The sequence below is a fragment of the Marmota marmota genome, unplaced genomic scaffold (genome assembly GCF_001458135.2).
Source record: "Marmota marmota marmota unplaced genomic scaffold, marMar, whole genome shotgun sequence".
Taxonomy (NCBI): Eukaryota; Metazoa; Chordata; class Mammalia; order Rodentia; family Sciuridae; genus Marmota; species Marmota marmota.
In genome coordinates this window covers 20,178,489-20,193,880 of record NW_026000026.1, presented here as the reverse complement: position 1 = coordinate 20,193,880, position 15,392 = coordinate 20,178,489, and the positions used below count along the sequence as shown (strand labels likewise).

Genomic DNA, 15,392 nt, shown 5'->3' with positions numbered 1-15,392 from the left:
ACACACACACACACACACACACACACACACACACACACACACACCCTGCGGCAGGTCTAACCTCTGGTTTGGCTTTGAGCAGCCCCTAGTGGTTGAATCAGAAATGGCAGGCAGACCCCACACTGTGATATTTCTTTTCTAGTTCTGGGCTTGTGGGGTCTTAGTGCCAGCCTCCTACTTAGGCCCCTGTTGCCATATTACTAACTTACACCCCCCAGTTGATGATGGTTATAATAATTAGAAATAATATTATACAACAATAGTAATATGCTATGATTAATTATAATAGTTATCACAATAATAAGTAATATAATATTTTTTTGTAAATGAAAACAAGGAATGTGAAATATGTTATTGCATAAATATTTGCATTTATAAAATAATGGCTGCTGTTTCTTGTTCCTGTGTTTTAGCCATGAACTAAACACTTGGGACATGCAGCCTCCTGGATCTTGACCTCATTTTTTTTTTTTTTTCATGCAGTACTGGGGAGTGAACCCAGGGGCACTTTACCACTGAGTTATACTACTAGTCCCTTTTTTATTTTTCATTTTGAGACCAGATCTTGCTAAATCACTGAGGCTGGCCTTGAACTTGCGACCCTCCTGCCTCAGCCTCCTGAGTCACTGGGAATAGAGGCAGGCACCACAACACCCAACTTTGACCTCCCCTTCTGAAGTCATGACACTTTACACATTTGACAGATGGCTCTGAGAGGTGGAGTAACTTGCCAGGTGATATCTGGCTCCCGGGAGGCTAGGCTAGGATCTCCCTGGGATGTGGAACCCGCTATGCCAAAGGCTTTATAGGGGCTTTGGGGGTGGGAAAGCTGGGGATCTCCCTGAGGGTCCTTAGAAACCTCCTCCCAGGAGCCTGGTTCCGGACAGTGCTGATTCCTCCCTCGGGGTGGGGTGTGGTTTCTGAGGAACTCTGTGTGATGCACACTCACGGCCACCTTCTCTCACCCCATCCCTGGGAAGCACTTGTGCTCATCGGATCCTGTGGGTGAGGACCCCAAAGCAAAGGGATTGAAGTAGAATTTGAACCCGAGTTTGTTCAATGCTGCTCCCTCAACCACCCGCACCCTGCCTCCCCAGGAACCCCTCCTGTGCACATGGGACAGAGGCCCCCCATGCCTCTCCTCTTCAATCCTTCAGGTTCCTGAAGGAGGGGGACACCCCGGCCCAGGGTTTGGGGGACAGTCTGATGGAAGGCTGTCCAAGGTGAACAAGGAAAGACCCATCCCAGGTGAGGCCTGGTTCCCAGCAGTCCTGCAGGAACCCGCGCCCCACCACCCCTTTCTCTGCTTTCTGGCAGCTCCTCCCTGGGTAACCTCCTTCTCCAGAAACGGGGGCAGTTGCAAAGGGAAGTTAGGATTTACCCTCACACCTGGCTTAGTGACACACACCTATAATCCCAGCAACTAGGGAGGCTGAGGCAGGAGGATCACAAGTTCGAAGCCAGCCTCAGCAACTTCAATGAGATCCTTCCTCAAAATAAAAAATAAAAAGGTCTAGAGATGTCACTCAGTGGTAAAGTGCCCCTGGGTTCAATCCCTAGTACAAAAAAAAAAAAAAAAAAACCCACAACCCTACATTACCTCATTATCTATACATTTATGTGCAGGGCCATTTTAGCTGCTCTCTAGATCTGCTACTAAATTCTGATTTCTCAGAGGCCAGAGCCTCCCAAGGGGGGGAAAAAATCCTCAATAAGGGAGTTTCCGGCAGCATCTCCAGCCCGTGCCCTCCCATCACTCAGATGTCTTTCATTGGGCACAGGCCTTAAAAAGTCCAGCTGGGCCCTCTGGAGTCCCCAAGGACCTGCATTATTTTTTTATCATTCATCTTTCCTCAGTGCCTGGCGCATGATTAGCACTTTTTTAATATTTGCAGAGTGAATGATCGCTGTGCAAACTCTTGAAACAATGTTTCCAAAGCCATGAGAACAGGGGACCACAGCTGGAAACACTCAGGCTGCTTCTACCCAATTTTATTTATTTATTTTTTATTTTTCAGATTTGCAGTATGATTGATAAATCAGTGACCTCCGACCTACAGCCTTATCTCCAAACTCTGCCAGGTAGGGCACCTCACCCGCCCCTGGGACACTCTATTCCTGCTCATTTTTATAAAAGCACATGGGTACATCATAAAACCTTAAATAGGACAGAAGTATAAAAAGTAACAAAAATCTCTTTTTCTCCCCAACTTACCTTCCAAGAGATTTTATATATATATATATATATATATATATATATATATATATATATATATATATATATNNNTATATATATATATATATATATATATATATATATATATATATATATATATTTGCATGTACAAATATAAATATACATAAGCATATGAACGTGCATTTATATGTTTCCTTTTTGTTCATGAAAATGTGTAAGTGCATCCTTATGAATCTGTATCTGCTACTGAATACACTTTGTTCTCTACCCTAGTTCTTTTTAAATTTATGTATTTTGGAGAGCCTTCTCTATCAGTATACATAAATTGAAATTGCTTTTTAAAACTTTTTTTGTTATTGGGGAAGGATACCAGGGATGGAACCCAGGGGCACTTAACGACTAAGCTACATCCTTAGACCTTTTTAAAAATTTTTTATTAATAAAAATGAGCAGGGCCTCACTGAGTTGCTAAGTTGCTGAGGCTGGCTTTGAACTCACGATCCTCCCATCTCAGCCTCCCAAGCCACTGGGATTACAGGTGTGCACCATTGCACCTGGCTCTTTTGAAAACTTTAATGGTAGTATATGCATAGAAAAGGGTGTTCTATTCTGTAAGTGTGCAGCTTACAAAATTTGCACATGCTGAACACTCAGGCATCCAGTTCCCAGACAGAACACAGCTGGTCTTCCAGAGCCCCTCCGCGTCCTCTTCATTTACTACCCAGCCCACAAGGGTAAGCACTATCCCACCTTCTACCTGCAAAGAATAGCTTTGCACTCAGGGCAGGAATGGAATCATACCATGTTTTGAGTCTTTTTCCAAATCTTTCTTTGCTCATCTTTCAGTCTGAGGTCAGGCCACCAGGAGGCCATCCCTTCATTCATTCATCCACTCTGATGTGATGCCATGGGGAACCGCTGTTTTAGACGATTGTTAGTTGTATTGCTACAAACGGTCTAGTACATTTGTGTGTCTTTGGGTACATGCCTCGGAGTGAAATTGCAGGCCACTGTGGTGTGTGTAGGTTCAGCATTATAAGATCCTGCTAAAGAATTTTCTGGACTTTTCCATTTTTTATTGTTTTTAATAGCTGTGTAGTACTCCATCCTGTGGCTGCGCCCTGATTTAAAGATCCCAGAAAATGGACATTTGGGGTTCTTCCATCCATTACCAGTACCAGCAGGGCTGCAGGGGCACCCAGGATATGCCTCTCTGCCCACATGGAGGTGTATCTGCAGAATAATTAGCTCCATGAAGAGAGAGACCCCAAATCCCAGGTGCAATGTGAATTTTGGAGGGTCGGCCAGCCAAGCGTCTGAGATGTTCTCTGGTGCTGTAGCCCCAGGTCCTCATGCAGTACTTGTTGACACCCTCTTCCCTGAGGCCCAGGATGCACAGTGACCTGAGAAGGGAACATTCATTCCCCCAGGGCTTTGGAGGGGAGCCTCTGGGCCTCTGGACCTGCTCAGCCTTCCTGGTTGTGTAGCTCAGCATGAAGCTCCAGGGCCGGGCTGGGCTCCTCCTGGGACACTGTGTCGGCCCTGGGCTGAGCCTCACACCCTCACCATGGCTGAGGCACCAGAGAGACAAGACCCACTTGTCGTCTTTAGGAAGAGGTTGTGTGTCCCAAGCTGGGTGGAAGGGCAGGGACCCTGGAGAAAGTCACAGAGCGGGCCGGAGCCCTCGCCCTTTCCCCATCAGTCAAAGGCCACGGCTGGCCCCTAATGCTGCCCCTCTTGGGTTCACAGTCATCGCAGAGATTGACAGCTTCGCAGGGGTCGACTACAGTTTAACGGAAGCCCCTCGGGCAACCGCCAACATGCTGGATATCATGTTTAAGGTGAGGCCCTTGGAGCAGGGCCCTGGGTGAGTCCAACCCCAGTGAAGTTTGCCTGGGGATCGGCCCGGTCCTGGGCCACCTTCCTCCTACCTTCAGATCTGTCTCCTCTCCCCACTGCGGGGAGGCAGGGCAATATGGAGCGGTGGCGAGTGTTCCCAGGGCTAGGAGACTCCCAGGTGCCTCACCATCCTTAGGTCCTAATGAGTCCTCTCCTCCTTCTTCCCCTCCTTTCCCTTCCTGCCCTGCAGAAGGGGTGGGTCAGAGCTGGCCCCAGGAGGGCCGTGCAGTACGTCCTGTGAGGTCATAAACCAAAGCTCCTGGGGGACCCCACATTGGCCCCGAGGAACGCGTCTCAGTGGGGCAGTGTCAGCACCGTCTCGTGCTGTTGGTTCTCTGGCCCCCACGTCCAGTGCTCCCACGTCCCTGGGTTTGGGAAGTCCAGTTGGAACCTCTCTCTCTCTCTCTCCCCAGGGTGAAATTTTCCATCTTGATCAGCGCTCTGAAGTTCCCTTCCTTGCCCCGGCCATCAACGTTCCTGAGGACCACGACCGAATGCTCTACTTTGCCGTCTCTAATTATGTCTTCAACACCGCCAGCCGGGTGTACTACCAAGCAGGGTACCTGAACTTCTCCATCACAGATGACATGGTGAGGACGGTGACAGAAACACGTTCTCCGGTGACAATGTAACTTATTCTTCCTTTCTTTTTTCCTTTCTGCCCCTATTTACATCAGTAAAACAGTAAGTTATATAACTAAAAGATCGAAGCCAGGAAAAAAAAAAAAGTAAGTTAGCACAAGTTCCCTGTATTACTTTGGCTGCCAAGAAGCACTAATCCAAAGTTCTTTCTCCCTTATAACAACTATAGAAGACTTTGCAGTCTATCTACTACTTTTCTCTTAGTCTAGACCTGTTCTAGTTTATATTTTTTCTCATCTTGATGATGCATGGAGGTTTATTAAAAACATGTTTGTGAATGAAGCAGAACAATAGATACCCTGATAAAGACATAAGGTTACACAGAAAATGAAATAAAGACCAAGTGAAACATAAAGCACAATTAGGAAGATACTGTGCCCATTCATTGATTTTTTTTTAATCACAAATCTACGAGCTTCCTTGTAGCCAAAGTGAAAAGGGTACATGATTTAGTGATCTAAGTCTTCCTGATACCTCTAAAACAACTGTCTCCAATGGGGCTTTGTATAAGGGAGACTCAGTTTTATAGTGAATCATATCTTTTTTTCTGGGACTCAGAAGGCTGTTCCTTGCAGCAGTTTATAAAAGTTAGAGATCTCATGAATGTCAGGGTGATGGGAAAAAGCACAGTGTGCTACAACTTGGATGATTCAGTTTACCCTGTTGTACAGGGGGACTGTCTGCTGAATGGATGGAGCGATTTAGTCCTCGGGATGATTCCTCGTAGCTTTGACCCTCTGTGGTCATGTCTCATTTGCCCTCCCCACCATTTCCTGGAGCACTTACTATGTGCTCTGCCCTCCCAGGGGCCCAAAGGCCGGGGTGACTATAATGCCTATTTTTCAGAAGAAGACATCAAAGCTCCCCAAACTTCTCTGTCTCTTTGCTGCAGATCCCACCTGACTCCATCATCCGACTAACCACCAAGTCCTTCCGTGCCTTCCTCCCCCTGGTAAGGGTCCCTTGGCCCTCTGTGGGTACGTGCTGAGCCTACTAGACTTCCAAGGTTTCTCTTCAAAACCTGCACCTCCCTCTCAGCTTGGCCGAGATTCAGAAGGTTGGGGAGCTGCAGGCTTCAGGGCTCTTGCCAGAGCCCAAGTGACAGGCCTGAGGCCCATGTCTCCTGGGGCCATGCAGATTGTCCAGTCTGATTTTGGTTCTACCTAAGAACCCAAGGAGTGCTGGTGTGTTCTATAAAGGGTACCCTAATTAGCAACGCCTAACAACTCTAGAGGGCTTACTTGGGGTCAGGGATGTTTGCGGCACTTTAAAAATTATTTTTTGAATGAGAAATGAATTCTCATGATTCAACATTCAAGAGATACTATAGAGTGAAAAAGTCTCCCAACCACCTCTGTCCCTTGGCACCCAGGTCTCATCTTGAGTTTACTAAGAGGGTTAGATGTGTATCTCCTTCTTCAATATCCTATGTATACAACATTAAATGTGTGCTTCTTTTTCTCCATTATTTTTACACAGGGGGGGCCTACAGAGCCTGCCATTCTGTACCAACCTCAGCCCTATGTGACTTGTACTCTGCACCCCTATTTTCTTCTCTTGACATAATCTTCTAATTCTGCCCCCCAGATAGGCAAGCTGTACCCCAACATGAACTTGGAGCTCCAGGGAGCCCTGCTCCGGGCCCCACTCCTGACCTTCAGCCCTGGGAATCTCTCCTTGGCCCCCCAGCTGGGAATTGATGCCTTTGTGCTCCTGCCTAACTCTCTCAAGCAGTTTGTCTTCCGGCTCGGTGTGGTAAGGTTCTGAGTCTTTGCAAATGCTGTTCCTGTTTCCTGAATGCTTGTCCCCCATTCACCATCTGGCTAATTCCTCCAGGTCTCAGTGTACTTCCCCAGAGAGGTCTATCTTGTCGGTGCTAACCCCACTCTATCTTACCTTTTGCCATTTTTTTCTTGTAGCACCCCATTATTTTTCTTCACAATGTTTATTATCAAGGTATTTATATGTTTATCTGCATATATATTTGTTTCACATATGTGTAGGAAGGTTTGGGGGCCTTCCTCCTATTTGCTTTGCTCTGTAGCTGTAGCTGACACCTAAAGACTACATTTCCCAGGGGCCCTTGCACTTTGACGTCTAGTTATATCAGCCAATGGGAGACAGGATCAGGAGAACGGAGGACGGGAGGAAGAATCAAGCCAGAGTTTATTTTCCCCCTCTCTTTGCCTTGGGCGGAACCTGCAGGGACTATCCTCAGGGGGGTGGCTCTACTAATGCCAGCTCCACACTCTCTCCCTCTAGTCTGGGGTGGAGGTAGCCTCCTGGCTTGCTTATCTCTGAGCAGCCTCACCAACACATTTCAGCCTTTTGCCATTCCACACTTGTATAGCCACTGCTTTGCATTAAATTCTTTCTACATGAAACATTGAGAGAGTTTTTTTCTTTTGTGATGGACCCCGTCTAATAGAGAAGGGGTTCTGAGTTCTTTGAGGACCCTGCTCACCAGACAGAGAACTTGGCTCTCTTGTTCAGGTTTGAAACTCAACAAGTCAGATCTCTGCAAGGGGGTAATTCCTCTCAGGGGGTCCGTCTGCAAACTGAGGGTGTTGTTATTGCTGTGAAAATTGTTCTTGTTGTTCATATATCTTAAGATCAAATGTAATTTATTATTATTGTGACCACAGCTGACTCATAGCAGGGAGGTAGCTGGTAATTATCCTTTTTAGAGCTCTCCAGGGATACACATGCTAAGCCTTCTTGGTAGTCTACTCAAGGTTTAACGGCTGCCATGGTCAGCAATTTTAAGTAAAAATATTCAAGTCCAAGTCCAAACATTTATTGAGCACCTACCATGTGCCCCTGGGGTCTACGGTCAGTCTATGGGCAGGTTTCCTGCTTGGACTCCCTGAGCTGTTGGTTGAAGGTAATACTGGCTCTGGTCACTGTTCTGACAACTGCCATCATTTAGAACTGGTTTCTTCCCTGGCTTTTCTAGACCACTAATATATCCGCCACGTTGGCCTTCAATACCAGCAAGATCACTGGGCTCCTGACCCCAGGAAGGTAAATCAGCCTCCTCCTGCCCACAGGGATGCTCAGCCGGGCTCCCTCTGACACCTTAGCTGCTCCTCTGTGGCTGGGAGTAGGGGGTGTGGGGGGTGATTCTCTCCTGTCAATGTTGGGGAACCATTTGGGAAGGAAATTTAAATTTTATTCCAATTGGCCTAATTCCTTTGTTGTGCTGAGCCTGCCCCCCGCCACCCATACATTTCAAATTTCTAAATGATTTACTTTAGGAATTTAGAAATCTAAATGATTTTTTTTCTTAATGAATAGACGTCAGTTGTATTAATTTCCTGAGCTGATAAAGATCGAGCTCTTTCCCTCCAGCCCACCTCCCTCTGTCTTCCCGGTATTGTTGTGTCATTGTTTTTTAGATACTTAATTACCTTTTCACCCCCCATCCTCAGCCAGCGCCTCCTCCTCTCTGGGACCCCCGTATTGCCTAGGTTCCCATGGGCATGACGCCTATATCTATGAATCTTCTCTGATTTGTTACAGGGTACAAGTGGAACTGAAAGAATCCAAACTTGGATTCTTCAATGTAAGTTATTAATGTTTTTTATTTAATGACATGGTTAGGATACTAAGCAATTGCTGTGGCACCTTTCATTGGAAATAGAAAAAGAGAAGAGCAGATCTCTGCCCTAGGGAAGCATTGAACTTCTCAAGAAGACAAGACATAGCAACAAGAATGGGTTACATCCCGATATAAGATAATAAATAATTAAGTTATCTGTTGGACATAATTACTTTCATTGCAAGGGAAAGAAAGCCACCTGTATTAAGCACAGAAGAATAACCCATAGGGTCATGTTACTAAAAAACAAATCACAACAATAACAATGAAAACCCAAGGCAGGAGGTTTCAGGCATAGATGGATCCAGGTGCTCAAATTAGTGACCACTTCATCCCTGCTGTCCTTCCCCCACTTTCCCTAAGCACTTACAAAGTGGAAGCAAACACAGACTGGGGAGGGATGTTGCTCCTGGGGTCCCAAGAATGACTCCTTTCAGAGAATTAAGGGTGAGGTAATGATACCCTGGCTGTGTATATACACACACCATGTTAAAATGTCCTATGAAGTGAAGCATTCACATGTAAAGACACAGAGTCATCCTAATGTGTTCAGAAAAAAAAGTTTTAAAGAGCAACAACCGTCACCCCAGATCAATTTAGATTCAAATCCAGACCCTGCTGTCCAGTTTCTAAGTCACTTTCATTCTGTGGGCCTCAATTTCCTTATCTGTGAAATGGGGAGGTTAATAGGAACTTCCTGGGGGTTCTTGTGAAGACTGAATCAGATACTTATAAAGCTCTGAGCCCTGTTCCTGGAGTATAGTGAGTGTGTCAAAGTGGTGTGTCCTAATTTTTGTAGAGAAGCCCAGTTTGGGTTTACTTAATTTTTAAAAATTACACAAGTAATTCAGGAAGATATTCTTGCTTTTTAAAAAAAAAAAAAAAAGTTAAATACTAAAGATAATGCTTGGTGCTCTTCCTATGCACAGTGACGCACAGCCTCTCAAATTTTTTCTATTTGATTGCCTACCTATAAATGTGCGTCTCAAAATGGTTATAACTTGCAAAATAGCAGCAAGATGTAGGCATTCATCTGCAAACTGCGTTTTTCAAACTTTTCGCCCTGTGGGCAACCACAGCCACCCCTGGGTGGCTGTGAGACTGTGTACTGGGGACCCCTGGCCCGCGGGGTCACGGTGTACCTCTCCTGTTCTCCACCAGGTGGAGATGATGGAGGCGCTGCTCAACTACTACATCCGGGAGACTCTCTACCCCAAGGTCAATGGTAAGAATCCAGACCCATTTTTCCCAAGTGGATAGTGGACAGTGCTTGGAGCGGAAAGAGAGTTGGACTTGGAGTTGGGAACCAGGGCTCCCCCTGGGGGCTGCGTGACCTTGGAAAGTCTCTCGTCTGGGCTTCAGTGGGATGTTGATGCTGGCGACAGCCCCTCCAGGCTCTGTTGGGGCTGGAGCTGCGACATCTCCTTGGTGCTCCTCCTGAGGGAGCAGGAAGTGCCCCTCCCCTCCTGCGGTGAAGATTGAGGACCAACTTGGTCCTCAAGTTCATAGACGAGGGCACCAGGTAGGGCACCAGGCAGGCACATTTCCCAGTCAGTCACCCACGTCCATAGTAAAAATAAATAAAGCACAAAGTCCCAAACCCTGATTCCCTGAGATATCACTCTATTTGGCTGCAACATAAAGCAGGATGGGTGGAGGGCAGAGAGTAGTTACCACTTGCTCTACCTGCTACCCCAAACCTGCTACTTCTTCCAGAGGGCTCCATGACTATCGGCTTAGGTTCCCCTGCCAGCCTTCCGAAGTTCAAATCCCAGTTCTGCCACTTCCTAGCTGTGTGACCTAGAACAAGTTACTGGATCACTCTGTGCCACGGTTTCCTTATGTGTGAAATGGAAATAATAATCATATCTACCTCATAGTCCTAAGTGGGAATACTTAGTATTGTGTATAGAATTTGCAGAGAGTGGCCTGGGGTTGTGGCTCAGAGGTAGAGTGCTCGCCTAGCATGCATGAGGCACAGGGTTCTATCCTCAGCACCACATAAAAATAAAATAAATGTATTGTCTTCATCTACAACTAAAAATATATATTAAAAAAAAGAATTGCAGAGAGCAAAATTCTTCCATTAAAAAAATGTCTATCACTGTTATCTATTAACTCATTCTTTTGATATTGTCCTTGCCTGCAGATAAGCTGGCTGAAGGCTTCCCCCTCCCTCTGCCAAGGCATATTCAGCTCCATGACCTCCTTCTCCAGATTCACAAGGTCAGTGGGTTCAAGGGGGCTCTGAGGACTTGGGGGTGGAAGTTGGTTAGCCCGCCAAATTTGGAGACCATAACTCAGTGGAATCCAGCCCGGACCTGTGTGCTCCAGGATCTTTCAGTGTGTCATGAGGCCATCCATGTGTCCTTTAGAAGTGGCCTCTCTGCCAGAGCAGGAGACATTTGATGAAGCCTGGGTTTTCACTTTGAAAATACTGCAAATTTTCGACTTAGCAACAGTCAGGGTCTGAAGGCCATGGGTAAATTGTAATGCATTCCTTTTTATTTGTTTGTATATTTGTGGTACTGGGGATTGAACCCAGGGGCACTTTACCCCCAAGTTGCAGCCCCAGCTTTCATTATTTATTTATTTTTAATTTTTGAGATAGGATCTTGCGAGATTGCCCAGGCTGGCCTAGAACTTGAAATCTTCCTGTCTCAGCCTCCCAAGTTGCTGGGATTACAGTATGCGCCACCATGCCCAGCTAATTCCATCTTAATTCTTAAGTGAAAGAGCTGTATTATAAATACGTATTTGGGGGCTGGGGATGTGGCTCAAGCGGTAGCGCGCTCGCCTGGCATGCGTGCGGCCCGGGTTCGATCCTCAGAACCACATACAAACAAAGATGTTGTGTCTGCCGAGAACTGAAAAATAAATATTAAAAAAAAATTCTCTCTCTCTCTCTCTCTTTCTCTCCTCTTTCTTAAAAAAAAAAAAATACGTATTTGGTGTGTCCCCCATTTTAAACCTATAACTTTTTTTTTTTTTTTTGGTGGTGGTGGTGCTGGGGAATCCAACTCAGGACCTCTGCATGCTGGGAAAGGTCTCTGAAACTGAGCCACATCCCCAGCCCACCTTGTGAACATTTTTAAAAACATTTTAAAATTTTTCCATAAGGCCATTGCTCCACCACAAACACAGTTTGGATTTTGGTGTGCGTCTCTCCAGTCCTTCACCTCCGCCAAGGCTTTTCTTAAAGTTTTTGTCTGTTTTGGACACCTGTATTGCTAACACTCATATCTGCCTTTAATTCATTATTTATATTAACTTATCATCACCCCTTAGGTATGTACTATGACCAAACCTAGTTTTCAGCTCCTGCTGATAAACAGCTGTGTATAATCTCACCCTGAAGATGGACCATAATTGATTTAACTATTTTAATACCAAGAATTAAGCCTGATTTTTCACTATCCTGGCCAGGAATCTAAGGGTTCATGAATCCACCCAGATTTCAGGCCATCTCTCTAGAACAGCACTTCCAGGGTGAGAGGACTCCACTGGCCGACATGTGGGCGTCACGGGACTTAGAGACATGCTGCATTGGTGCTTGGTCCATGGTCAACGTCCCCAAAATAATAGCTATTAAAGGGAATGAAGGTCAGGGGTGGTTGGGAATTCGGGAACGCTGGCCAGCTATTGTATTTGTAAAACAAATGTTCAGAGCCCTTTTGAATCTCAGGATACTTAACACCCAACCACTGTTGAGTGTCCACAAGTGAAATTTAGATCATTGCTCAAAACAAAGTCAGAGTGACCATTCACACAGTTGGTCTCATTTATCTCTTCTATAAAATGGGGTGTAACCCAGGCCTTCCTGGGTAGAGGCCAATGTTTGGCATGTGGGAAGTGATTAGAGGATTTGTTATATATTATCATTGAAATCCTGAGGTCACCTGTGTTCATTTTCCCAGCCACCCAAGGCAGGAGTTGGATCACTCTGGAAAAAATTAAACTTTGCCTTGAGTTCTGAGTCCCCACCCCTCTGACTGATTTAAGAGCAGGAGAGTAAATCCCAGCAGCTCACAATTTTGTGTTCTCCACCAAAGAGAAAAAAAAAAAATTCAGGTGACACAAAGGACATTTATGAGACCTTCCAGGAGTACACAGCTTGGGAAATGACAGGCAGATCGCTACTTGGAGAAGTTAGCTGGCAAACGCAGTGCTTTATGGAGACCTTGGGGAGCCAGGCACTCCTGCGATTTATGCAGTGACCTGGTTTCTGGCAGAGCCGGTGTTTCCCGCGCCAGGGGCCCTCTTTATGTAGCAGGTGCATCTTTTTGGAGTAGAAGATGCTCCTTACCAGCCCAGGCCCGCCTTGTTTCCCTCTAGGACTTCCTGTTCTTGGGTGCCAATGTCCAGTATATGAGAGTTTGAGGACCAGAAGGAAGATGGTCTCAGAGGCCACAGCTGGACCCGCCAGGCGCATTTCCAGATGTGCAGCACATCTCCGGAGATTCCTGAAGGATGAAGACATTTCCATTCTCAGCTCTGGGGGTCCCTGCCCCCCCCCCACTTCCTCTTTGCCAGGTGCTCCAACACCCTCTGACTCCAGACGACTTTCTCCTCTGGGTGGACCACCCTCCCCCACTGACCTGTGGTGACTTTAAGAGCAGACATTGCTGGGCGAGGTGGCACACACCTGTAATCCCAGCAGCTCGGGAGGCTGAGGCAGGAGGATCTCAAGTTCAAAGCCAGCCTCAGCAAAAGCTAGGTGCAAGCAACTCAGTGAGATCCTGTCTCTAAATAAAATACAAAAGAGGGCTGGGGGTGTGGCTCAGTGGTCGAGTGCCCCTGAGTTCAGTCCCCGGTACCCCCCCAAAAAAGAGGAGCAGGCACTGTTTTTTGTACCCCAACTGATCCCCGTATCTAGTGGAACGCTAGCACTTTGTAAGTCCTCAATAAATATTTATTGAGTGGTTTGATGAAGACGTTCTGACGGGGATTACCTCACTGCTCACCGTGTTCTGGCTCCAGGGGTCTTTGGCTGGTCAGCCCCAGTGTGGTATCCACAGCTAGACCTCGGACACGCTCCCCTTTCTCAGAGGCCACTGCTGGACAGGCGTCAATAGGAGAGCAAGGGACTCTGCACAGCACTCGGCCCAGGCCCTGGTGCTGGTGTCCCTCACTCAGGTCCTTGTCCCGTGTCAGTCCAGAGGCCCGTTTCAACAGCCGCTTACCTGCTTGCTTCTGGCCTGCTGCAGACGCCGAGCCCAAGGGTCTCCCAGAGCAGCAGAAGCTCAGTCTCCTGCCGCCGTCCCCACGGAGGCTGGTGTGAGGAGGAAATGGATCCGCAAGGGTTTCGGTTCAACCCAAATAAAAAGCTCATTCCACTCTGTTTATGAGCCCCAAGCCTGGGGGAGGGGGGGCCATGATTTCTAATTACTGAACAATGAGCCTTTGATCAGACTTCATAAAAAGTCATTTCCAAGTTATGTAGTTAGACCCCCAGGGTCTGGGAGTCAGAAGGCTGGTTTGATATTCTTTTATTATTGTGTTAATGAGCAGATGGAAGGAGCTGCTGGCTAGAAGATAATTCACAGGGAATAGACCCATTTACCCTGTGTGTGACAGAGAAGCGTTCCAAGATGGGACCGTGATGTGCTGTCACATCTGGTGGCTGGGTACCCTGGGCTTTGTCTCCTCCCTCCTCCTTGCTCTTGTTTATTTGTCCACCACCATCCTCGTCCCTGTGGTAGCTGGTGAAGGGCTCAGACTCCCTCCGGTCCCCGTCCTGTGGCCCTGGGCAGGTCGCTTGTCCTTCATGGTCCTGATCTCCATAACCAGAGTTAACTTCACCAAGGGTCTTCTGCCCTCCAGATCCTTCAGTTCTCAAACCGTTGGCCTTCGACCCTGAGTGTGAGGCCAGTGACACTTGAGATCTGCTCATGGTGGCCTGGTCACGGGCTGGAGGTCCCCCACTCCTATATCCAGCTGCCTGTCCTCAGCTCTGCTCTTGTGAGTGCTGCAAACCCTGCATTGCCCAGGTGTCGAGTGGCATGGACGTCCAGGACCCATGCAGGCTAGTAATCCAGGGTGGGGCTTATTAAAGGGCATTAGATAGAGCCACGTGGCAGGGGGGTGGAGATGGTCATGAGCTAATCAGATGCAGACCACCCAGGACATGAAAGTTCATTTTTCCATTAGTCCTTCTCATGTTGTTTTTTTTTTTTAAATGATGGTCATTTCTACATATCTATGGCTTCACTTACCTGAGGATCACAAATATTCAGAAAAAAACTGAACTGAACATGTATAGACTTAATTTTCTCATCATTGTTCTCTGAACAATACAACTATTTTTTAAAATATTTTAAGTGGTTGATAGACCTTTATTTATTTATTTATATGTGGTGCTGAGGATCAAACTCAGTGCCTCACACATGCCAGGCAAGTGCTCTACCACTGAGCCCCAGCCCCAGCCCTACAATATAACTATTTATATGGCCTTTCCATTGTGGTCAGGTATGATAAGGAATCTTGAAATGACTTAAAGCCTAGACGAAGATATGTGTAGGTTCCCATGCAAATACATCGTTTTACGTGAGGGACTTGAGTATTGTCAGATTTTGGTATCTGCAAGGGGCCCTGGAACCCATCTCTCATAGATACTGGGGATGGTTATTCTGTCACACACCTGAGTCAACACATGCTCATAAGTTTCCTTTGTCCTATTTGAGATCATGACACTTACTTATTGTTTGATTATGTGCTTGTGAAATGCCTTCTAGCCCAGTGCTTCTCAAACTTCAATGTGCCTAGGAATCCCACAAGAACCTTATTGAGAATTCAGACTCTGGTGCAGTAGGTCTGGGCTGGGGCTGAGAATCGGCATTCCTCAGCTCTCCAACATGATGCTAATGCTGCTGGCCTTCAATCCAGATGTGAGAGGAGGGTAAGGTAACTCTATGGGAGTCAGGATCTTCTCCTTGCTCTCTACTCCCCTGAGCCGTGCCCGGCCCGTAGCAGTGCACAGTCAATATTTAACTGTGTGGGTCGTGGGTGCCTGACATTCCTAGTGTCAGGATCCCAGGGAGGAAAACTGTCGGG

The 15,392-nt window shown here is 46.8% G+C and overlaps 1 protein-coding gene across 1 annotated transcript in view; it reads left to right on the top strand.

Annotated features, from left to right (window-relative positions):
• Positions 1 to 13,271, top strand: part of LOC107138161 (lipopolysaccharide-binding protein) — a 19,006-nt gene extending 5,735 nt beyond the window's left edge. Inside the window, exons 6-15 of the mRNA XM_015480743.2 lie at positions 2,019 to 2,082; positions 3,947 to 4,038; positions 4,510 to 4,686; positions 5,631 to 5,690; positions 6,326 to 6,493; positions 7,695 to 7,762; positions 8,261 to 8,303; positions 9,501 to 9,564; positions 10,489 to 10,565; positions 12,675 to 13,271. Of these exons, the coding sequence (XP_015336229.1) occupies positions 2,019 to 2,082; positions 3,947 to 4,038; positions 4,510 to 4,686; positions 5,631 to 5,690; positions 6,326 to 6,493; positions 7,695 to 7,762; positions 8,261 to 8,303; positions 9,501 to 9,564; positions 10,489 to 10,565; positions 12,675 to 12,719 (858 nt within the window). The 3' untranslated portion in view covers positions 12,720 to 13,271. The remainder of the gene's footprint in view (positions 1 to 2,018; positions 2,083 to 3,946; positions 4,039 to 4,509; positions 4,687 to 5,630; positions 5,691 to 6,325; positions 6,494 to 7,694; positions 7,763 to 8,260; positions 8,304 to 9,500; positions 9,565 to 10,488; positions 10,566 to 12,674) is intronic.
• Positions 13,272 to 15,392: the final 2,121 nt, after the last annotated feature.